Below are 24,392 nucleotides of genomic sequence, written 5' to 3'. Positions count from 1 at the left end.
CAGAACATTCCTCCTCACATGCTCCCTGAACCCCCAGCCCAGCCAGGGGGTGCAAAGAGCTGGCCTCAAGTTAGACCCATTGTTCTAGCACCTTCCTCAGCTAGAGAACCAGCTGCCTGGGATGCCCACAGGGGAGCCTGCAAGGCCTGAGCAGTAAGTAAACCCAATGAGGTTTTTTTCTCCCCTCTTCCCTCTCCCCCACCTGTCATCCGAGTGTAGATAAAGATCCCACAAGCTGAGAGAAAAAGAAGTCAAAGAGGTAAAGTGAGGTCATTGAGGGGGGTCTGGGTCCTCCTGCCTCCAATCACCTGAAGTTAGCTCCCAGGGAGACCCATTAGCACCCCTTGGGGCTCTGAGAAGAGGGAGGGATTGTGCCCACGGGGGCACACACCCCAAAACAAAGGACTGGCAAAGGAGGAGGCTCCAAACCGGTCCTGCAATTTGCGCCCACCCCCCACTCTGGCTTGCTAACTGGGCAGAACATTTATCTTTTTCTTTTCTTTCTTTCTTTCTTTTTAATGTTTATTTGGTTTTGAGAGGCCGGGAGAGAGAGCGTGAGCAGGGGAGGGGCAGAGAACGAGGAAGCCAAGCCGGAGGATCCAAAGCCAGCTCCTCCCTGACAGCAGAGAGCCTGTCGAGGGGCTTGAACTCATGAAAAGTGAGATCATGACCTGAACTGAAGCTGGATGCTTAGCCAACTGAGCCACCCAGGTGCCCCTGGGCAGAACATTTCTAAGGAGAGAATGATAATGAGAGTCCCACAAAGCCATGCCTCTGCCTTTTGCCTGGGGAGAAGGGCTTCCTAAGACTGCTGGAGAGCTTGGTATGTTGGGAGGGGAGGACCCTGAGGACACAGTGTGCGACAGGCTCTCGAAGCTTGGGTGACGGGCTGTGGCCGGAGCACAGAGCAAGGAGGGGTGGCTGTGCCAGGAAAGGCCCACCCTGTGGGAGCTGGTGGCATCAAAGGATGTGGGAGTGTTCCAGCAGCGGGTCTGAATTAGCTCCAGCCCAAGGAGACCTGAGCTGGCAGCACGTTCACGTGCATCGAGGTGCAGAGGTGAGGGTGGGGTGGAGGCCAGAGACTCCCACAGGTGCCCGATACAAGTGCTCGGGCCCCAAGCCCTCACCCGGGAGCCGCCTGGGAGGGAGAGGGGGCGCGGGAGCACCAGGCAGGGGCGAGGAGAAGCTGGCTAAGCTCTCCTTTGCTCGCTGCAGGCTTCCCACGGGGTGCAGCTTTCAGATGGTGGAGGGGAGCAGCTCCGGCTTCAGATGAACTTCGGAATCTGGGTTCTTTTTCCTAACTAGACACCGTAATTCCGGAAATCGGATTTTTGTCGTGAACGTGACCCCAAGGCATTTTTCTTATCTCGGACTGACCTCCAAAAACACCCCAGGTGCGGGGGGTCGGGGGAGAACCAACTTCACTGAGCAGGTTTGGAAAGGAAGCGGGGAAGAAAGAACTCAGTTGTTTTCTGACAGTATCCCACAAGCCTCTCTTGCTCAGCAACCCTGGTGCACAAGCAGCAGGAAGAATTCTAGAATCCTAGCTCATTGAGCCAGATGGGGATTTATCGACAGGATGCTGGGTGGCTTAGAGAATCACTGGGCGGCTGGAGAGACTGCTTCAGTAATTGGGAGGTGACGCGGTGACCGCGGTTGAAGGTTGGCCGTGGAACCACGGAGAAGATGCCACCACCTCTGCCCACGGACGCTGGGTGATGTGCTGGCCACTGTCCCCCATCCCGCACACTTCTAGCAGTTATAAAAAGAGGCAGCGGCTGTCTCCATCAGCGCTCCATTGGAGGGAAGACCTCAAATACAGGAACATGGCTCTGGCGCTGGGCCCTGGGGGACGGAATTGACAGTTACTAAAAGGGTGAGCCTTTAATCGATGGAGCTTGTAAGCGAAGTAATGGCTGAGTTTACCCTGCAAATGACCAAAATTACATTTTTCCACCACCAGGATAAACGGGGACTTGAAAACTAGATTGTTATACAAAACAGATTACTTTGGGAAAATAAAAGTACCTTTCTGCACGCCTGAGTTTTCAGCTGTGGAATTCACACTCACCTCAGAGATAATGCAAGAAATGAGCAACATAAATCACTGAAAGTCCCAGGCCACACACTTGAACATGGTGGGCGCCGGCTCAGCAGGTGTTGGAGGACCACGCTGGTCAAAGTCACAGAGCCCCCCCTCCCGTGACCCCCCCCCCCCCCATCACCTCACGGCTGTCCTTCTTCTATTTCTTTTCAGTCCTCCTGCAGGAATGGCCCAGCCAGGACTTGTTAGCTTCCAGTGACAAGCTCTCTGTCTCACGGGTGGGAGGCTGGCACCCAGACCTTCATCCAGCTCATGCGGCACATGGAGAGGATGAGACGCCCGTGGTGGGCAGCAGCATCTGGGCATCACCGATGCTCTGGAGCCACCGTCCTGGGAGAGCACTGGCCGTCCCTGGTGCCCCCAAGCCCTGGACTTCAAGCTTCCCTTCCAGCCCCCAAGACCCCTGGAGGAACCTGGTCCCAGGAGGGCCAGCAGCTCTATCGCACTAGGCTGTGTCCTCTGGCCCAGGAGCGTGCACCTCTCTTCCCTGCTGGATTTTTCCACACCCTGCCATTCTTCTTCACTGTTGTCCAAAGCTCAGATGGATCCCGGGAAGGCTGACTGGCCATTTTTTGGTCTCCTCTGAGCCCCACACTGCCAGGCCGCATGCAACCCAGTGTTTATTTTTGACAGAGAGACAGACAGAAAGCGAGTTGGGGAGGGGCAGAGAGAGAAGGAGACACAGAATTGGAAGCAGGCTCCAGGCTCTGAGCTGTCAGCACGGAAACCAACACGGGGCTTGAACTCACCAACTGTGAGATCATGACCTGAGCCAAAGTTGGGGGCCTAACCGTCTGAGCCATCCAGGGGCTCCAGAAACCGTGTTTTTAAAGCTGGAAAAGGCCTTCGGAATGACTTAGCACCAAGATGGTGTCAGCCTCACTAGTGGCCAGCAGAGGAGTCCAGACGCCCCGGGCCTCCAGACGCGGGCCCCATGTCCACTCTGGGGACACTGCAACCACTACCGCAGGTATCTGCCCCATATACACTCTGCTTCCCCACAAGGGCACTCCCCACAGCTAGTGGTGCCCACAGCCCACCAGACATCCCTGGGGTGGGCAGGGACTCGTGCGCCATTTTCTTCCTAAGCATTTATTGAAGCTCTGAGGTCCCTGCTAAGTAAGACTTCAACACCAGTGGGTGGTAACTCCTTCAGGCAGAAGGCTGAGAAGGGTTTCCATGGAGACCGCCCAGGCTCTGGTTTCCATAGTAACACTTGCACGAGGTCCTATATGTGTCAACTTAACATTTCCAACTACTCTAGTCTTCAGGCCAAACCTGGGCCTGATACAGAAATTGCTTTCTAGGAGGGAGGGGTGACAGACCTCAAGATCCAGAGGGGAGATGGGTGAAACTGTGCTCAGTTAGCTGACAGTGAGGGCATCTCCTCAACCAGCAGGCCCTCCCCCATACCCGCTGCGAGGCATGTGCACACACACACACACACACACACACACACGTTTGAATTATAAAAAGAATACATCTTTAGACAAGGAAGGATATAAAGTCCTACACTTCCCTGCCATCCCTGCTATCCAGAGGTAACTGGTGTTAGTTGGCTTTGAGTATCCTTCCAGAAATAGTATATGCACATCCATAGAGCCATCTTTTAGAAAATTCACTAATGGGATATATATTGTCTCTCTACCATCTGTTTTCCCCTAATTATAGATCTTGGAGAACTTTACACATCAGAACAAATAGATCTACCTCATCTATACTTTTTTAAAAAAGTAAGTCCCCAATCAAGGGACTTTTGTTTTTGGTTTCTTGCTATTACAGCAATAAATATCCTGTACACATATTTTTGTATACTTGTTTGAGTATATCTATATGGTAAATTCCTAGCAGTGAAATTTCTGGAATGTTAAAATTTGATTCTAGTCAAACCCATTTTACTGCCATTATTGATACAACAGGGCTTGTGCATACTTGAGAAAACTGGGTTTTATTGAAACAAAACAAAACCACAAAACCATTCTCCCTAACTCATTCTATGAGACCAGTGAGCCATTAACACTACAGCCTGACAAGGAGAGCATGAGAAAGAAAATTACAGGTCAGCTTTACTAATAAACATATATTTAAAATTCCTAAATAAAATATTAACAAACAGAATCCAATAGCGTAGACATATACACCACATTAACAAATTAAAAAAGGAAAAATATGTGATCATATTGGTTAAGTACAGAAAAAAAATCTGATAAAAGAATTCAACATATATCCCGCTTAAAAATTCTTTGTAAACAAAGAATTGAGAACAACTTCTCCAACTAACTTCAAAAGAGTATTCTCTCAATATCTATCACTAAAACTATACTCAAGGTGAATTCCCTTTAAAAATCAAGAACAAAACAAAAATTATGACTATCACCATGATACCAGAGCTCCTACTCTATGAGGTGGGATAAGGAAAAGAAATAAGTTTTAATTATTTGAATGGAAGAAACAAAATCTATTCATAATCAGTACAGTGGCCTATGTAGAGAACACAAAAGAATCCTCAGATAATGTCTTAGAATAAATAAGGAAGACAGCTTGGCAAGTTCACTGGATCAATACTCAAAAAGAAATTACATTTCTATACATTAGCAACAAAGAGGTATAATTACTATAACAACAAATAGAAGAGACTCAGGAATCAATCTGATGAAAGATTTGCAAGGCTTCTGAGATAAGTATAAGCCAATCTTCCAGTAGGAAGACAGTGAAGATCCAGAATAATTTTTTAAATGCCGTGTTCATGGCTCAGGACACTCAGTATCAGAGCAATCTCAATTCTCCTCAAGTGGATATGTAGACTCAATACAAGTCCATTAAAACCTCAACATTTCATAGAACCACATGAAACCAAAATGCATATGAAAACAGAGGACAGAGAATGGGCATGGCCCTGCTGCAGAAAAATCAAGGTAGGAGACCTGCATTACCAGATATCTGGACTTTTTAAAAATGTGGTTATGGTCCAAAGGATAGACCTACTAGGACAGAACAGAAAGTCCAGCAATAGACCTTACACAGATGGAAACTTGATCATTGTAGGCACACACTGCAGCTCAGTGGGGAAAGAAAGAACCAAAACAGAAACAAAAACAGAACAATTGGTTATCCCTACCTCACACCATACCAAGGAATAACTTCCAGGGAATGTTTAAATGTAATATACAAAATATTAAAAGCCTTATAAAATAATCCTTGAGGATTAGAAGAAAATATAAGACAGTGTCTCTTCAATGTTGGGATAGGAAGGATTTCTGAAACAAGAGGCAAAAAGTCATAATCATAAAGAAAAAGATGGATAGATTTGACTACATTAAAACCAGTCATTTCTGTTCATCAAAGAAACAACAAAGAAAGTGAGGAGACAAGTCATAAACTTGGGTAAGAGATTTCTCATACACTAATGACATTATACATAAAGATTATATAAAACATGTAAACATAAAAGAACTCCTACAAGTCTATAAGAAGAAAACAAAACATCCAATAGAAAAACAGGCCAAAGAACACAAACGGCCATTTTCTAGAAAAGGAAATTTGAGGATCCAATACACATATGAAGCTTGTCTCACTTTCCTAGTAATCAGGGAAGGGAAAACGAAAACCATCATGAACTACCATTTTTCTCTCAATCCATTGGCAAAAAGAGAAAAAAAAAAGATCCCAAGTGTTGTTAATATTAAGTGTTGGGAAGGACGTGGAAGAAGGAAAACGCCTATGCAGCACAGGTGGGAATGTAAATTGGTTCAATGCTGTACAAAACACAATATGGCAGAATCTTGTGAGTTGAATACTCGCACACTCGCGACCCAGTAGTTCCACTTTCAGGTGTATATAACAGAGAAATCCTTGCGCAGCTACATCAGATGCCTTGTAAACGAAATGTTGGTAAGAGCATTGTTGTAATGGCAAAAAATTGGAAAGAACCCAAATACTCATTGTTAGAATAGGTAGGCAATTGCATCGCATATTCACCTAATAGACTGATATACAGCAGTATAAGTGAGTTAAATAATATTAGAGGCATTAACATGGATGAATCTTAGAAATAAAAGGTTTGGGAGGACACAAGTCAGAGAATAAGACATGTATTTCATTATTACTTTTATAATATTCAAATCCAAGGAAAACTACACTAGGAGTTCATAGGTATGTGGTAGAATTGTAAAGCAAAGCAGAGAATCTCAGGAGTTATTAATTCACCTGTTTTGGGTAATTACTATAAAGAGATTGGCTAATACATGGGAAATTGACACATTTTCATGGTGGTCTTTAGCTCTAAGAATGGATGTGTCTTTTTTTGTTTTAAGTTTATTTATTTCGAGAGAGAGAGAGAATCTCAAGCAGGCTCCATGCTGTCAGTGCAGAGCCTGACACGGGGCTTGATCTTAAGAACTGTGAGATCTCAAGATCTCAAGAACTTGCGCCAAAACCAAGAGTCTGTTGCTTAACCGACTGAGCCACCCAGGCACCCCAGAGAATAGAGGTGCCTTTAATGTCCCTCACAGGATATGGAGGTGAGGGATGTGGAGGGTAGAAGCTGGGATGCTGTGGGGGTCCCCAAACATGGGAGCCAACATTCCCTGCGTCCCTGAGCATGAATGCTTCTCCTCACATCTGGAGGTGGTCCACTTCCCCTCCACTTAAGTCAGGGCTGGTTTTGTAACTTGCTTTGACCACAATGCAATGAACTAATATTCTGGAACTTTGGATTCCACGCCTTATGAGGACTGAAGTCCCTGGCTCCCTCTCTCTGGGAGCTCAGTTGCCAAACTGTAAGAAAGGCCAGGCTATTGCTTGGAGGCCATGCTGAGCCAGGCCAGGATGGGAGTGGCACCTTGGATGCGGAGTCCAGCCAAGCTCTCAGCTGCATGCAAAGCAGGAGTGAGCAGCCAGTGAGAGCTGGTCAAACTTGGCCATCCCTCGGAACCAGGCCATGAAGTTCTGCGGTGGTTTGTTAGGCAGCAGCAAATGGAGAAGTGAATGCAAGAAAACCAGTGCTATTGGCATCTTTTGTTTCATTAATTGGCTGGTGGGTTTCCAGAAACACATTGGTCATGATGCTTTATAACTTCCATACCAGTGATTTAAACTTTTTTGAATGCTTATTTTTGAGAGAGAGAGAGAACACAGTGGGGTAGGGGCAGAGAGAGAGGGAGACACAGAATCAGAAGCAGGCTCCAGGCTCCAAGCTGTCAACACGGAGCCCAAGGCCTGGCTTGAACTCAGGGAACTGCAAGATCATGACCTGAGCCAAAGTCGGACGCTTAACCAACTGAGCCACCTGGGCGCCCCTACATACTAGTGATTTATATACAGCATTTTGTATGTAGTGAATGCTTCGCAGTGTAACATATTTAACCAAAAAAAAAAAAGCTTCACCTGACATGCAAAAATGCATCTTCCTAATTTTGATTTGTATTTTCTATGTACGTGCAATTAAACATCTTTTCATGCTTAAGCAATGATCCATTTGTATTTCCCTAACTGTGAACTGCCTGTTCCTATTCTTCGCCTATTTATCTATTGGGTTGTTCATTTTTCATGATTTATAAAAATGTTGCCTATCAGGAAAATAGCCCTTTTTAAAGTGTCCTAGGTTTCAAAACCATCTCCCTCAGTTTCAAAAACATCTCCCCCAGTGCCCGTTAAAAACCTTTTGACTTTGTGGTATATTTTGCTGTCCATAAATTCTAGTTTTTCATAGTCCAAGTTGTAATTGGTGGGTATCATACTTAGGTCTTCCCTCCTCTAAGATTCTTCTAAATCATTTAAGTACTTTTATGGCTTCATTTCATACTTAAAAACCTTGGTTTATGCAGAATTAATATTATTACTGGAAAGTAGGATCCAGGTTAAGTTTTGTCCAAATGGCTAGCCAGTTGTTCCATTAAAAAAACCCAAAAAACAACAAAAAAAACCCCCAGGGGGCACCTGGGTGGCTCAGTTGGCTAAGCGTCCAACTCTTGATTTCAACTCAGGTCATGACTTCATGGTTCGTGAGTTCGAGGCCACATTGGGCTCTGCGCAGACACTGGAGAGCCTGCCTGGGATTCTTTTTCTCCCCCTCTCCCTCTCAAAATAAATAAACATTAAAACAACAACAACAACAACAGGGGTGCCTGGGTGGCATGGTCGGTTAAGCATCTGACTCTTGATTTTGGCTCGGGTCGTGATGTCATATCACGGTTTGTGAGTTCGAGCCCTGCATCAGGCTCTGCGCTGACGGTGTGGAGCCTGCTTGGGATTCTCTCCCTCTCTCTCTGCCTCTCCCCTTGTGCACACGCACTCTCTCAAAATAAATAACTGCAATTAAAAAAAAAACCCCACATGTGCCCCATTAAATATCCTCATATTTAAGACCATTTCCAGACCCTCCACTGAGTCCCGTTGACCTTTTCCTTTGCTACGTGGAACTCTTTAATTATAGTAGTTTATGATGTTTAATACCTGGAGGCTGTTCTTTCCCCTTATAAGGACTTCCAGACTATCCCCCATGTTTACTTTCCCAAAAGAACCTTGTCAAGTTAAACAATAAATCCTGTCAGCATTTTAATTGTGATTGCATTGCATGCAGATTGACGTCTTCCCAAGACTGCCTTTGAGAACAAGGTGTGTCTGCAAACTTGAGTCATTTATGTCCCTCACAGGTTTATTGAGCCGGACCAGTGGCAAGGATGTAGGCACCCACCCTCACCCCGGTCCCGCTGGGTCCACCCCGCCAAAGTTCCGGGAAGCTCTCCCACCACCTCCTCTGTAGAATGAGACCCTGTGACTCATGCCAACCTCAGCTTGGACCCACCGAGGTGGTTACTAATTGCCCCGAAACTGCGAAGAACACTACATCGTCCTTGTGCTTAAGGACAAGCAATAATGATGTCATCTTCCGTGCAGAACTAAACATGATGGTTTATAGGCACTTAAAAGCAGCCATGACCTTGGGCAAGTTACTTCCGGTCTCCAAGTCTACTCCAGGTCTACTCTTCCTGTAAAATGTGAATCGACCCGGCACGGCATGGTGTGAGGACTGAAGGGGACCGAGGGGACATGGATGCTCCTTGGCTGAACCTCTGCTGGCCTCCCCGCCCTCCACATCCAGGCACCCCTGGCCAGCCTGCGGGATGGGGTGCACCTGCCCGGCGCCCTCCCCTACCCACTGCTCCCAAGTCAACGTCAGAAGTCAAACATTTTTATTGTTCTACAGACACTTCTGAAAAGGGATCTAATTGAGAAAATATACAAAGCATTTAAGACTTTCATCTCCAGAGAGCACCTAAGTCTGGCTGGAGGCGTCAAAGCCTCCTTTTCAAGGCTCAGGGCTGAGAACGGTTAGCATATTGAATGATCAGTAAAAACATGCAAAAGTGAGAAGGAAAAGGGAAAAAAGGCTGCATTCCTCCAAAGCCGGGGGACGGAATTTCAGAACGAGGGGGAGGCAGGGTGCACAAGTACCAGGTGGCTCTCCCTTCCCCCCACATTATCTTCTCAAACAGCTCCAAGCTTGGAGAAAGCAACGAGCCCACCCCCTCGTCTCTGCTCAGCGCTCAGCCCCGCAAGGCTGCCCACCTCGCTCTGTCCCCTTCCTGTGGCCATGGCTGCAGGACCTCACTTGTGCTCCTGGGGGCCAGGGCGGGGGGCCCTGGCTCCTCCCTTCTTTGGTTCCACTCGGAGAACGATTGTGCTTGACGGACTCATCCCCACCCCTCGCTCCAGGCTCCCATTGGTGGGCTGAAGGCACTGACAGGAGTCCTGGGGGGAGAGCCCCAGGACACCGTCTTCCCTTGTGCTCTGGGGCGGGGGGGGGGTCCATCCCTGGGCACATGACCCTACCCTCAGCCCAGGTCTGGGAATCTGGACGCAGGAGGAAATGTGCTGTCCAAGGAACAAGCCTTTTGGGACTTTCCCAACTGTGCAGATATCTCTGAACCCCATACCACACCCCACCCTGTCCCCTTGCCCAGGACCCCCACATGCCCAGTCCCTCTGTCTAGCCCTCCCCCTGGGCTGCCAGTTGCCAGTGCAGCTGTGGGCTGGCCCCAGCGGACCTGACTTCAGGATGGTGGTCCCAGAAACCACCCTGTGGCGCCCTCCTGTCCCCCAGACCTGGGAGCTCGGAAGAGGTGGGGCCTCAAGAGGTCACGGCTCTGGTACAGGGAGGCGGGCAGGGCTGGAAAGGAACCAGGAGACACGTCACATCTATGGAAAGGTCCAAAGTACAAGCTAAGCGAGGGGAAGGAGGAGGGCCGGAGTGGCCAGAAGGGAAAGAAGGAAGAGGGCAAGGGCGGGGCCTGGAAGGGGAGGCCCTCACACCACCCCGCAGATGAGGGTCTCCACCACGAAGGTGTTCTCGAAGTGGCGGATGGCATTGCAGTTCTTGGCCCCTCGCTTGTTGATCCCTGAGAGGGAACAGAGAAATCTCAGTGAGGACTGTGTCCCGGCCCAGTGCCGGCTGGGCTGCAAAGGCAATCAGACTGGGAACCTGAGCGGGACCACAGGACCTCGGGATCCCGGGGCAGGGAGGTGGGAGGAAGAGGCAGCTCCCGAAGTGACACCCAGACCCACTGAGAGGCAGTGTACTGAAGGGGTGAGAGCCCAGCTCTGCCATCTTCCCTGCTGTGCGACCTCAGGGGTGTTACTGAACCTCTCTGTGCCTCCGTTTCCTCATCTTTCAAAGGGACAGCGAGAATAATGACAGTGGGGATAACTCACACCGTCTCAGAAGGACATAAAGAGTGTAAACCAGGGCCTGGCCCATAGGACGTGCTCAGTCACCATTAGCTGTTACTACTGCTGCTACCGTCTGAGCTCTGGGAGGGCTGCTCTCCAGCCACGGGGCCCGGCACGGCCGGATGATGGTTTAGAGCTCAGGGCAGGGGCCCAGACGGGAGGAGCTGGCCACTCACGCCTCCGGGTAGCCCGGCGCCGCAGCCGGTAGGTGTCCTTCCCGCTGCACAGGTGGTAGATGAAGGAGCCCAGGGCCTCCTTGTCGCTGACGTGCTCCGTGACCACCATCTCCTCCTGGATGATGTACGTCTGCGGGAGGTAGGTCCCTCTCTGCGAAGGGAGAAGCCGCAGCGTCGGCTCAGTACCCGGGCTCTCCTCCCTCGGGGTCCCCTGGCCCACTGTCCGCTCCCCACGTCTCCACGCTGCTCACTCCGGCAGGGTCCCGTCTGCACGCGCCCGCCTCCCCCATCCAGAGGCCCCAGGCCTCGCCCTTCTGACGTCTCCAGGCACCTTCCGTTTGTGCCAAGCACTGGTGCCCGCCGTGCCGCACATGTGGGGGTCTGGTCTCCCACGGGGAGTGCTGCTCGGGGAGGGGGGCGACCCCACCTGTTCCCTGCACTGCTGAAGCGGGGCACGGCCTAGGAGGCTACAAAGCTGGAGACGGAGCGGAAGCGTGGTAAGGAGAAGAAAAGGAGACGTGTGGACTCTGGGCGTGGGAGAAGGAAGATGGAGAAGGCGGGAACCGATCCGGGGTGCTGGGCCCCGCTGACAGCAACACCCCCGGGCCCCCTGACCCCCACCGCAGGAGGCTCCCTTGCCCCGGGCCTGGCCCCTACGAGGCAGCGGGGCCCCTGCTCACCTTCACATTCATGAGGAGCTCCCAGAAGTTGCGAGGGGGCAGCACGATGGTGGTGTTGAGCTCGATAACATAGCACTTGTCCAGGGAGATGTCATGGTAGGCGGTGAGCCCCTGGGCAGGAGGAGGGGCCCCGTCAGTCCCTGAAGTCGAGGGCCTGGCCTGGGTGGGCTGGGAGGCACCAGCCCGACCACGCCGGTGCGATGCACCCCCGATTCCCGATCACCCGGGCGGGTGCTCCTGGGCTCCTGCTCGTCTCCTAGCCTGTATTTGCGGGGACTTCCACTTACTACGTGAAAGACACCAACTGTCCAGGGCCTCGGTCGTTACAAGGGTTCTTCTCATGGGATCACAGAGCTGGGGTTTGGGGAAGCCAGTAATGTTCCAATCGTGCATTCCATCAGACCTCTGAGGTCCCGGCATCCCTGCGGACAGCCAGGACCCTCAGCAGGAGATGCTCCGTCCCTGGCTCTCTGGGGGGTTTCAGCTGTAAGACTGTCCAGGATACGGAGTGAAGGGATCGTACCAGACAATCCCTAGGAAGCTCTGGGAGGCAAGTACGGGGGCACAGGTGGCTGGAGAGCCTGTGTTTCACAGGCCTCAAAACGGTCACTGGCAACAGAAGCGCGAAGGATGGTTACCTCTGGGGAGGGGGTACTGGCTGGGGCGAGGGCACCAGGGAGGGCACCAGGGAACCTTCCGGAATGCTGGCCGAGGTCCAGATTTGATCCGGGTGGCACTACATGCAGGCCTCGGAGAAAACCCACTAAGCTGTACACGTAATGAGCTTGACTGGCGTGCTCTACCTCAAAAAAAAAGTCACCGCAAAATACCCAACTGAAAGGAACATCGGCCTCGCCATGACAGCCAGTGTCTGCACCAGTTCACGTTCAGTGAGAAACGCTACCCCTACACAACAGAAGCGAGGTCTTTAAAATCCTGATAAAGCAGACCCGTAGACGTCTGCCAGACATAGCTGCCGTCATAGACGGAGGTACTACGGGCACTCGTATTCTCCTTTCTCACGACCCTTGGTGGAAGGGGGTTCTGGGTCTTTAGGACACCCTTCCACCACTCCTGCCCCGGCCCTGGCCGGCCTCACCCGCTGGAAGTCATGAATGATGTCTGCAGGGTCCCCGCCGCCGAACTGGGGCACGGGCACGTTGATGCGTTCATAGTTCTCTTCGAGGTAGATCTTCACGTCCTCCTCCAGCTCCATCCGAGTGCGGACCTGGGAGGACAGGGAGTCCTCGTAGAGAACGCCACAGTGGAAGAAGTTGTCCCGGGCCAGCTGGGCAAGGTGGAGGAAGAGACAGGCAGACCGGTCACACGGTGCCTCCGGCACAGCCACCCCGCCCACCCCACTGTGCCACGACCCCCAAGGCCTGGGCAAGCACGAAGTGTGGGACTAATGAGACCCATTTCACAGGTGGAGAAACTGAGGAACACGGGGAGTCAGGGAGGGTTGAGCGGGATCTGCCAGGTCCCAGGCTTAGTCCCCAGCAGTTGGGATGGGGTGAGAAGCCCCAGGAGGGCACAAGTTGGGGCTGGGGACAGAGGGGACCAGGAGCCAGGCAGGCTCCTAAGGGCCACAGGAAAGGGCCCGGGAGAGGACTCCCATGGGAAACGGAGAACCGGGAACACGCGGGGAGCTGGCCGTGGAGGGGGAAGATGGGGAGGCGGTGGGGGGGGGGGGAGCCAAAAAAAAAGGGCAGTCGGCAGGTGTGTGGGAGCTGAGGTTTCTAGGGGAAAGTCACATGGAATACAAAAACTCTTCAGTAATTTCCATCACGGAAAAACTAAGTAACGAAGTGAAAAGCCAGTGCTTGAGGGTGGGAGGTCACTTGGGTCATAAATGACTGGAAATTCGCAGCTTCTTTGTCACTCTGAAATTCCCTGTTCAGTACACTTACGGTTATTCTTTTGAGCTTTAATTTAACTCCCTTGGTGGCAACTGTCTCCCTCCCTAGATCTGGGCTGATCGCAAGGTCACCGTGACCATGACCAGTCCTCCCGCCCAGCTTCATGCCCTCACTTGGCTGTGTGAGTAGATAACGGGGGTGCTGTCACAGGCGGAGGCCACCCCTTGCGGGAGGTGGGGGTGCATCCGTCCACTATCCGGCTCTCTGCCTTCCTTGTTTTGTGATCCAAGCAAACATCCAAGGCATGACCCTCGGGCACAGGGTCCAGCTCTAGAGGGATCACAGAGTTCCGATTTCTGCTGGATCTGAGTTTCTGGTGGTAACACTCCAGGGTAACACTGTGGGAAGGGGCAATGGATTCCAGTCCCAGCTCGCCCACCACTAACTGTGTTCCTGGGAGAGCTTCTGGGTGGCCTCAGGTGTGTCTGAAGACATGGCTAAGGACATTCTACCAGGGTCCATAGGGGTCAGAGGGCGGGGCTCCAGTTCTGTCTCCGGGACCAGGCAAGAGGCTGGCGTGAGCCCAAGGAGGCCCCATGGAGGGAGGATGCGGGTCTTTGGTGCTTGGCTGGGCATTCACTCCCACCTGGGGGCAGGTCACCTGCTGTCCCCCCTCCTCACAAGCCCTAAGGACCTGGCTGTCACCTGCCCATGCTCACTCTCCTGCCAGCTCCTCTCTAAACACTACCTTTCACCGAGCCCCGTGCCTCCCTCCCGCCTGGCCTCACCTGTGCGAGGAAGAAGTATCTGTAGATGTAGACGGAGGCGAACACGAGGCCCATGAGCAAGACGACCATGCCCATCGACAGGTAGCACACGCCGCCCACAGAGCCCCCCTTCTTGTAGTGGTGGTGGGGGGGGCGTTCCTCCTGTGGACAGCAGTGCTGGGTCAGCCAGATAGATGGTGGTCCCGCACCTCTGGGGACCCTCCCACCCCCTTCCCGGAAGTGAGATCTCACCCTGCCGGCCGGGAGCGAGCCTTGGGAAAAAGGGGAGGGGAGAACGGGGCCGAGGACACACGAGCATCATCTGGAAGGGATGCCCCCCCAGGGTCCTCCCAGCTTCCTCCCAGGTAAAGAGAAACTGAGACCCGCATCAAAGCCATACATAACGACCCACTGGGATTAAGCGGGCACGTTTGGATTATCCATGCCATTAGTACCCTTTACTATGCCGGCTGTGACCACGATATATACTCTTAAACACAGAATGGGGGAAGCACAGATGTGGCCTTAATAAATGCACCAGACCTGGGAACCTATAGGAAATGGGGTGCACTGGGCAGGCTGGGAGCCAGAGAAGGCTTTGGATCCACCCGAAAGCTGGGGTGCACTGGGCAGGCTGGAATTGGGGCAGCGGGAGGTGCCTGCTGGGCTCCCCCCAGAAGGCCATGGCAGGGAGTGGTCACCGGCTGATGGAAACAGAGGCTCCAGGAGGCGCATGGGGTCTGGGCACAGTGCTGGTCTCCCTTGGACCCGGCGGCCCTAAGCCTGCGATCCATGCTGGGCACAGCTCAGCTACGGCCCCGCACAGGCACCGGCTGGCAGTGTTAAATAGGCTGTCAGGAGTGAAGCCTGAAGGCTGAAGTCTGGAGGTTCCTGGACAAAACCTGCTCTGGGGAAGCCAGGCTTGGGCTCAGAACAGTAGCCACAGGTCTGCCAAGAAGCAGCAAGTTCAACTGACCGAACTTCAGGGCACACGGGTCTGGGCTGGTGGACGAAGGTGTGTGCGTAGATCTCGGTGACACCGCTTTACCCAGAGCACTGGACTGAGAGTCTCAGGATTCAGGCTCTTAATGAGCCTTGGCCATCTCTCGTTTGTGCACGTCCTGCTTCGCACCCCTGCCCTAACCCGGGCCCTCACCCACCCTGGGAGATGTTGCAAAAGCCCAGGCCTGTCTCGGCCTCCACTGTCCACCCTTCACACCCTCCTCCATGGCGTCCAGACACAGTCACGGTGAGGTCAGAGTCCAGGCCCAAGGACTCCCCCACCCTCCAGGAGCTGAGGCCGGGTGGGTGAAGGGAAGGAGTTCCAGGCTCCACGTAAGCCACAAACTGTCTGCTTAGCCCCTTTTGTGCCAGGTTTCCTGTCTCCCTTTAGCCCTGGGGGGCTGGGGACACAGTTCAGGTCCAAGTTACCCTGGAGAAGCCCTTATCTCTTAGCCCAGCACAGGGGGCCTGGCCTGGTGGGGGTGGGGCACGGGGCCTGTTGTGATGCGCAGGCCCCAATCCCTGAGGCCCCCTGGCTTACAGCATACAGGGCATGGGGCCCAGGCCTCAGGGAGTAGAGGGGTAACCATCAGATGGGGCAAATGCCTCCCGCTTGGGGCTCTCCCACACACCCTCAAAGCCCAGGAAAAGGACAAAAATACCACGGGGACCCTCCCCCTCACTGGGCACACCCATCACCAGACCAGCTGGTCCCCCGCCTCTGCACCATGGGACAGACACAGGACGGACAGGTGCCCCGGCCCATCTTGTTCCCCAACGCCGCAGTCTGCCCTCCGGGGAGGTCGCCTGGCGCGGATGAGAGGTCAAACCCATTGTGCCAAACTCACTAGCTGAGCCCCTCTGCAGGCCTGGGGACCCTCCCCAGCCCGGCCCTGCCGCAGGGGTCCTGTGATCCAGACCAGGAAGATAAATTCATGACACCACCCACTTGGCTGGCATCTCCTCCACACGCTCGGGCCCTCTAACCAAGGTCCGACAGGAGCCAGGGGATTATAATGGTTTTGACTTTCAACGGGCTCCCAGGAGCAGCGCAGGACGGGGCAGCCTGACAGCCCAAGTGCCACAAGGCACACGCCACCCCGGGGCCTCTGTGGAGGAGGGTGGTGGCGTCTCTGCTCCTCCACCGGTGGCGGACCCAGGAGACAGGTCAGGCTGTTGTGCCAGCTGCGGATCCTGCCCCTGGGGCTGGACGTTCACAGACAGTGGGGTGAGTGGTGGCCCCAAGTTGAGAGAGGCCTCAGCGGGGGCGGGATCCTCCATGAGGGGAGCATCTCTCTCAGGAAGTGTGAAGAGGCAGGGATTGAAGGAGACCAGGAACCTGAGAGCCCTTTGTCAAGGATGAAGTGCTAGATAAAAATAGCAGATCTTTATCAGCTGAAACTTTCCTTTTCAGGGCCAATGACAGGGCCAGCTGTAGAGACTGCACCCTGGCCATGCGGTCAGAAAACCAGAGAAGTCAGCTTTTGAGAACTGCTTTTAAAAAGAACAAAACAAAACAAAGCCAATGGTCCACAAGCGAGAGCCTGAGGGCCTGCTCCACAAGGAAGTTCACAGACAAGGAGGCCGATGGTTTTAGAGCAGCCTTTCTAGCCTTTCTGCTTCTGGCTGGGTCAGTGCCTGGGGCACGGCTGCGGCTCTAGGGCTGAGAAGAACGCAGCCTCCAGCAGGCCCCCTGGATACCACTCTCCGTCTCTACTCTGTGGGGGTCACTGTGAAGGTTGAGGATCCCCGGCTGTCCTAGGTGTGTGGGGACATACCCCTCACGTGTCTGGGGCTAACACAGAGCTCCCTATCCCACCTTTACTGATGCCCCCTAGTGCGTGCCTGAGGCTCAGCTGCCCTGCTCCCCTCCCTAAGCCCACACCCCTCCTGCCTGCAGGGCCCAAACCTCAGAAAATTCAGGGCTGAGCAGCAGGCAGGAAGGGAAAGCAGGACCAGAGCTTGCCAGGAAGCAGACTGGAAGCCATGGATGTCCCTGCTTGGAGACAAAAGGCACTTCAGACATCAAGCCCCCCTCCCCGCCCCCCCCGCCCCCCGCAGGAGAAAGGGCCCCTGAATCCTGCCCCGAAGCTGCTATTGCTTGCCGGGCCCTGAGCTCCACAACGGAGAATCTGGGGACTCCTGGCTGTCCAGCTCACCCGGAAGGACTGTGGAGAAGCCTGCTTCCTGAGACCCCTGGGCTGCTTTGCTTATGCTGGAGGCTCAGGAAAATGCTGCCCCCCCAAGCCCCCACCCCCGCATGGAGCAGCCAGACATTTGGGGGGGGCTTTCACTTGGAAAGTGGAAAAACATTGCATACTGTCTCCAAGGCAACTGGGCTTTCTGAGCAAAGTGCTTTGCTGTGCACTCGTGTGGGGCACGTGAGCCAGCCGTGCGGGGACCTGGAGGGGCCCGGGCCTCCTCTGCCCACGGCACCGCGGCCCGCAATGGCGCTCATTAAATGATTTAGCAAAGCCAGGGCCACAGCGGTCAAGGGGAACCCAGCCAACTGGAGCATTAACTCAGCGGACTCCCATGGCTCCTGGAGATCCCCCCAGCTAGAGCCTCTCAGTAACAATGCCCAAATTAACTGCAAGCAGATTAAACTACAGTCGCAGGCTGCTGGGAGGAGGCTGGCAGGGGAGTCAGAAATGCACTTGCTGTAGCCCAGGCTGACAGCTGGAGAGGGAGGGGTTCCTGACTGGCCTCCTTGGTATCATTCTTCTTCAGCATCTTTCTTTCCTAGGCTGCAGACCACAGATTCAAGGGCACCAACGTGTGTGTGTGTGTGTGTGTGTGTGTGTGTGTGTGTGTGTGTGTGTGACAGAGAGAGAGACAGAGAGACAGAGAGACAGAGACAGAGACAGAGAGAGAGAGAGAGACCTAGTGAAGGTGAGGGGAGTGGGCAAATGCCCACTGTCCACAGGAGCACAGAGAGCTATGTTTTATGTACAAATGCCCACGGGGACACATGGACTCGCTCTCAGTGGAACCCCATTCCTATCGTGTGGCTCAGCGGCTTGGACACACGCCGGGTGAGTAAGCGCAGCGTGGACCCCTGCACCACCCTCTGCTTTGCTTGGCCAGGCTGGGCCCATTCTCTCATCTATTCCGGTCCTGATGGTCAAGATGAGACTCTAGAGAACAAAGGCTCCGAAGGATGAGAAGCAAAGCTGGCTGCTGACAGAGCTCTCCTGGGGGAGAGAGAACTTGGAGAGTGTGTGTGTTGGGGGATAGCCAGGCTGTGCTTCCGTGATCTTACCATAAACATTTTTTTTCTTCTAAGAGGAACTCATCCTCCCTGGCGGTACTGACAGCCTTGAAACATGCAAGGACCGGCCCAGAAAAGCAAATAGAAAAGAGAGGGAACTAGAGAGGGAAGAGAAAAACCACTGTGCTGTGTGCCCCAAAGCCAAAGCCCCTCTGGGAAGGCCCAGGACAGACCACGAAGGGGGCCAAAGCCCCCACCCCTCCACGAGATAGGACCAGGAACAGGACCACCTGTCCACAAAGGTCCTTTTTTTCAGCTCAGCGGGCAGGGCCAGCGGGTACTGGGGCACTGGGGCAGGAAGACTCCACGCCCACCAGTACCGCCCTCCAGGCTGGCAGGGGACCCTCCCCCAACCACTCTGGGAGACCCAGCTCCTGCCTGCCAAGGGCCCGAGGCCAGGACTCGGAAAGTGAAATCTGATCCCCAGGTATGCAGCTGGGGGAGGGGGCGACACAGGAGCCATTAATCAAAGGCAAGGCCAAGGAGAAAATTACCCGGGGCTGAGAAGATGATGGTATTGAACATGTCTCTCTCCTCCTGCAGCCCCCCCCCCACCATTTGCAGCCCCCCAGCCCAGTCCCGTGTACACGCCCACACCTGGCTGTGTGTGTGTGTGTGTGTGTGTGTGTGTGTACGTGTGCACTCAAGCACAAGCAGATGGATGGGAGAGGGGAGCCAGGCTGAGAGGTGCAGGGCTGGCCAGAGGGTGCTAAGAGGGGGTGCTTCCCAGCCAACCCACTTTCCAAGCTGGCTTCCGGCCAGTCGCCCATCAGCGCAGGCTTCTCATTATCTCAGAGGCGAGCGCCAAGGGGAGGGTGGGCAGCTGGAGGCCCAGCTGGGCCCCCACCCCCATCCCTTCCCGGCCCACTGAGGCACTTCCTTCCAGCAGCAGGTCTGGGGACAGAATCCTCGTTGTATTTCAGTTTTTGCTCAGAAGCAGGGGGGCCCCCGCTGTGGGGGTGCTGCTGAGGTCTCACCCTGGCCCTGTAGGCCCGTACACAGGTGGACATTTTGCTCTAACGGCCACGGGGGAGCTCCTGCTGAGGGCGTTCGCAAACTCATCTGTTCATCAAGTGGTCCTTCTAGGGCTTTAAATCTGGTTTTGGAGTCCAGTTCGGTGGCCAAGGAGGGGTCTCGGGTCACCCTCAGTCAGAGGAAACCTTCTGCAAAGCTTTCCTCCGCATCCTCATCAGCACGGGGCAAACCTCAAACGCTCTGTCTTGACAAAGCAGATGGCCGGGCCTCCCAGTCTGCCTGTCTGTCCCACCCACCTTCTCCTTCTAATAAATGGTACCCTAATAATGGTGGCACTGTGTATGAATGCTGGGTGCCTGCTGCGCTCGCTGCCGGAGGCAGGAGAGGGGACTTGATCTACACCCCCTGGTTATTGGACGTGAGAAGTGTGCCCCTTGGCCAGGTGAGGGCACATCAGGCTCAGAGTCGTGAACTCTCTTCCCCGCTCCAGTTCCATCAGGCAACTGTCAGAGCCAACAGGCAACATCCAACAGGGCCTCGGGAAGCTGCGATAGTTTACTGCTATGCACTTCTGTCCTAGTGGTGGTGGGGGGGGGGTGGTTAATCCTCCTCCTGGGCCCCCAGTGCTCCTCCTTGCCAATGAAGACAGCTAGGGGACCCGCCCAGCTAACAAGGTTTGGGAGAGGAGGCTGGCTCATCAGGCCCAAGGCCATTCCAAACAGCACCAGGAAGGTGTTGAGATTTCCACTTCACACTGGGTGAGGGGGAAAAGACGATGCCCGATGTCAGAGCCAGAAGCCGGTTGTCAGTTACTGCCAAGGGGATGCTGGCATCTGCCATCTAGCCCGGCACCATCAGGAGGCTGCTGGAGAATGTGCCACTCCGGTGAAATTTGGTGGACCTTCTCGGAGTCTGAATTACATCCTCCGACTGTCTGGCTGGTTTCCCCTTCCGCTTGAAGCCTGTAGCTCTCAGAAGCAGGGTCCTGAATTCCAGGCCTGAGCTGGGCAGCAGGCCCTGGGAGAAGAGAGGGGCCAGCCAGGTCCCATCCCCACTCCCTCCCTGGGCTGGGAGGAGGGGAGGAGGCGGGCTCCTTGGTGAAGGGAGGAAAGAAGCTTGAAGAGACCCTTGCAAACTTTTAAAGCTGCAGACCATGGTCTTCAAATATGGAACGTCCCCTCTCATCTAAACATCGGATGAAGACGGAGTTGCTCTGGTTGGGGGTGCAGAGCAACCCCCCAACCCAGCCCAGCCCAGGTGGTCCTGGATGATGCAATGACCACACCAGGGCAGGGGAGCTGGCCTGAGGCTGCTCGGTGCATTTCACATTCAGGGTCTCTGCTGGGGCTGTGACACCCACCTGAGGCCCCTCTCCAGCGTTCCCTCCAGCAGGGCCCAGGTTTCTCCCCCTGCCCCGCAGCCCCCGGAATACTCCAGGCAAGGTTGAGTCTGAGCCACAAAACTTGGGGAGGGATCTTGCCCTGAGGAAGACTCCTCAGAAGCCAGCAGGGGGAAGAGAAGGGGAGTGGACAAAGACGTCGCAAGTCCAGTCTCGACGGGACTGCTTGGCGCGCCCGAAGACCGCCGGAGCGGACGGTTACCGACGGTTACGTGGACACCTTTGCCGGGGCACAATACAGCCTGGCCGGACCAGCTCTCCCTCCCCTCGCCTCCCTGCCCGCCACGCGTCCTGCCCTCTCCGGGTCAGACTCCACGCAGCTCAGACAGTTTTCCACTGGCGGAAATGCCTTCTCTCCCCCAGGCAGGAGGGAAGGGGGAGGAGGGGGAGGACGCCGGAGGGGGCGGGCTGCACCGAGGCCCGCCCCCACAAAGAGCCTCCAGGATGCGGGAGGGCACCGGGGCAGTGGGGGAGCCTCCCGGCGGGATGGAGAGAGCCGCCCAGAACGCGAGCCGGGAGAGGAAGGAAGCCGGGAGCAGGGAGACCCAGACGGCATGGGGTGGGGAAATCAGGGCGCCTGGCCTCATAATTTCGAATCTCGAATCCCAAACGTGCAGCCGGGCCGGTTCTGGCTTATTTCCATTTCTTCACTTTCTTGTCCACCAATTTAGGTGCAGACCAGCAGCACATTCCCCGCCCCCCACAGCACCCCCCATTAGGGACGAAATCAATGGCCCCTCCTCCTTCGTTGGCACCAGACTCCCCCCCCCCCCCCGCCCCGCCATTCCCTACCAATCATGACCCACCCCCAGTTTGGGGAAACCCAGTCCAACCCCTCTCCCATCCCCCACCGGGGGACTCGACTCTCTCGGCCCCTCCTCCTTGATTAGAACCAGACGCATACCCCCACCAACATTCCTCCAACTTATATCTACCAGCCCCTTCCCCTGTCTTGGGGCCAGCCGCCTAGCCCCTCCACTTTTGGAAGAGACCTCGAGCGTTTCCCTCCTTGGGGACCTGTGACTCGGACCCCTCCCACTCTTCGGACTTTTGCTTTCGGTTGCCGTTTTAAGAGAGGACCCAAGCCCCCTCCCCACTCTGGGATGAATGGCCCATTGCGGACCCTCACTCCACTCCGATCACGGCTCCCGGACCCCGATGCACCTAGAGCAGTTCCCAGGGCCGGCGGGGCACGCCTCGACCCCCGGCCCCTCTTACCCGAGCCGGCGTCAGCAGGATTTCAGCGGCCGGGGCCCGAGCCGCGGCCGACGCCGAGGCCGAAGCCTTGTCGGCCTTGTCGCCCTTGATGCCGGCCACGGCGGGCTGGAAGCTGATCTTCACCATGACTGCGCCCGGCCGCGCGTCCGCCCTGCAGCCTCTGCCCGTGCAGCCTCTATCTGTGCAGCCGCCTCTCCGCGCTCTGCAGGCACCGGAAGTTTGGACGGTGTTCGCGTCCCTCCCCCTAGCCCCGCCCCCAGTCCGCCCCGCCCCGCCCCCCACAGGAGGGTCTTGGCGCCGGCCGCGCCTGCGCCCCCTTTCCAGCCCCTGGGGCGCGCAGTGACCCCTGCCGGGCGCTCTGCTCCGATCGAGGGAGGGCTGAGGTTTACTCACACACTCGCTCATTCACTCACTCACTCACTCACTCACTCACTCCATTCATCCATCCATCCAATCACCCATGGACTAAGCCCCTTTCGCAGACTTTTTCCTTCTAGCTTCCTCTCCGAGACCAGCATCCCCGTAACACAGCCTTTGTTAAAAGAATGTTTGCCCAGCAAATGCGCCTTCTACACAAATGCCCCGTCTCTCCTGCTCCCTTTCATACCCTCCTCTTTGGAAACACTGACTGCCCCTACTGCACCTGTCCCCACTGCTCCCCACCTGTCCTGACCCAGGAGGAGGCTACAAGTCCAGGTGCCCAACTGCTTGCCTGCATCCTGCATCCATCCACGTCTCTTTTCATTCTCCATCATCCTTTTTCCTTCATTTTTCATTCCTGTAGAACCTTCCTGAGGGGCTCTGGGGATGTGTGCTAAGGATGCTGGGAATAGAGAAAGAAGGGCAGCCTGCAGCGTCGGTTAGTGAGTGCCAAGCCCTGTTGCCCATTTCTCCCCTATCCAGAAGGATCTAGTGTGGTCGGAGGATGGGCGGGGTGGGTGTCTGGAGGCTTGGGTCCCAGACAAGACTGCCCCTGCAAAGCCTCACTGGTATTGTGTAAGACCAGGGGCTTGTGTTACTGGAGCATCTCTTGTCCCCCCCCAACCCTGGATCTTTCCTTACTGTTCCTGGTCCAGACTGGACTGGAGACAACACCCAGCAACACACACACACACACACACACACACACACACACACACACACACACAGCCTTGGGCTGAACACTGGCTTTTGGCTCTGCAGTTGGGGTGACAGGGGAAGTTAGGGGAGTCTGAAAGCTTGCTGAGGACAGTCTGAAGCCCTCCACTGACCTGTCCCACCTGCCAGGTCTTGAGTGGCTGTGTTGAGCCCTGGGTACCCACATCCCAGACTCCACCATCCTGGTTCAGGTCTTGGATGAATTTATCAGGCTTGAGGACAAACATGTTAAGAAGGAAGGTTGAACTGATGCTAAGGCCACTGTCCTGGGGAACTGGGAGAGGGAAAGGGAAGGTGGAAGAAGATAATTTGGAGACAAATTTGGTTTGGACAAGAGCCAGAGAGGAACGGGCCATGGACTCTTGTTAACCAACTCTAAGAACTCCTAGATGAATCTTGGTGTTTGAAGAAGTTAAGTCCCAACCCTTGGTTAGATTCCCACTCAGCATCCCCAACATACATTCCTCCATTCAGAAAGTGTTTTTCAGGGAGCCTGGTTGGCTCAGTAGGTTGAACAACAAACTCTTGATTTTGGCTCAGGTCATGATGCCAGGATTGTGGGATCGGGTTCCGTGCTGAGCATGGAACCTGTTTGAGATTCTCATTCTGTCTCTCTCTCTCTCTCTCTCTTTCCCTCTGCCCCTCTCCCCAATTCACATTCTCTTTCTAAAAGTTAAAATAATAATAATAAAATAAAAAAAGAAAGAGTTTCCTAAGTGCCCCTGCGTATCAAGCATTATATTAATCCCTGTGGCAGAAAACAGCCCTAAGATGCAACTTTGCAACCAAGGACCTAATCACATTAAACCTTCCACCTGCCAAATTCTCACACTGTTTATGAAATTTACCCATACTTTGTTCTTTTTTTTTTTATTGCTGAGTAATATTCCATTTTGTTAGCATACTGCAGTCATCTATCCAAATTCCTGGTTATGGATATTTGGGTTGCTTTCCATCATTGGCTATAATGAATAAAGGTGTTGTGAACATTTGTGTACACGGCACTTTTGGTTGACATTTATTGTCATTTGTCTTGAATAAAGAACATCACAAAGGGTGAGGTGGGAATGGTCC

At 54.2% G+C, this 24,392-nt stretch overlaps 1 protein-coding gene across 2 annotated transcripts; it reads right to left on the bottom strand.

Annotated features, from left to right (window-relative positions):
- Positions 1-9,280: 9,280 nt before the first annotated feature.
- On the bottom strand, positions 9,281-22,410 carry ITM2C (integral membrane protein 2C). 2 transcript variants are annotated; one of them, XM_027048164.2, is made up of 7 exons: positions 22,182-22,410; positions 14,338-14,478; positions 12,790-12,978; positions 11,691-11,801; positions 11,262-11,485; positions 11,011-11,161; positions 9,281-10,503 (listed from the first exon to the last, which is right to left on the bottom strand). In XM_027048164.2, the coding sequence occupies exons 1-7, from the start codon at positions 22,305-22,307 to the stop codon at positions 10,159-10,161; spliced, it is 1,287 nt and encodes a 428-aa protein (XP_026903965.1). In that variant the 5' UTR covers positions 22,308-22,410; the 3' UTR covers positions 9,281-10,158. The 2 variants fall into 2 exon arrangements, with proteins under 2 accessions (XP_026903965.1, XP_026903967.1); XM_027048166.2 differs by lacking the exon at positions 11,262-11,485 and having other exon boundaries at positions 10,263-10,503; positions 22,182-22,409.
- Between the last annotated feature and the right edge of the window lie 1,982 nt (positions 22,411-24,392).

Source organism: Acinonyx jubatus, chromosome C1, assembly GCF_027475565.1.
Source record: "Acinonyx jubatus isolate Ajub_Pintada_27869175 chromosome C1, VMU_Ajub_asm_v1.0, whole genome shotgun sequence".
Classification (NCBI taxonomy): domain Eukaryota; kingdom Metazoa; phylum Chordata; class Mammalia; order Carnivora; family Felidae; genus Acinonyx; species Acinonyx jubatus.
The sequence above is the reverse complement of the archived record's forward strand: the minus strand, read 5'-3'. Positions and strand labels throughout refer to the sequence as shown.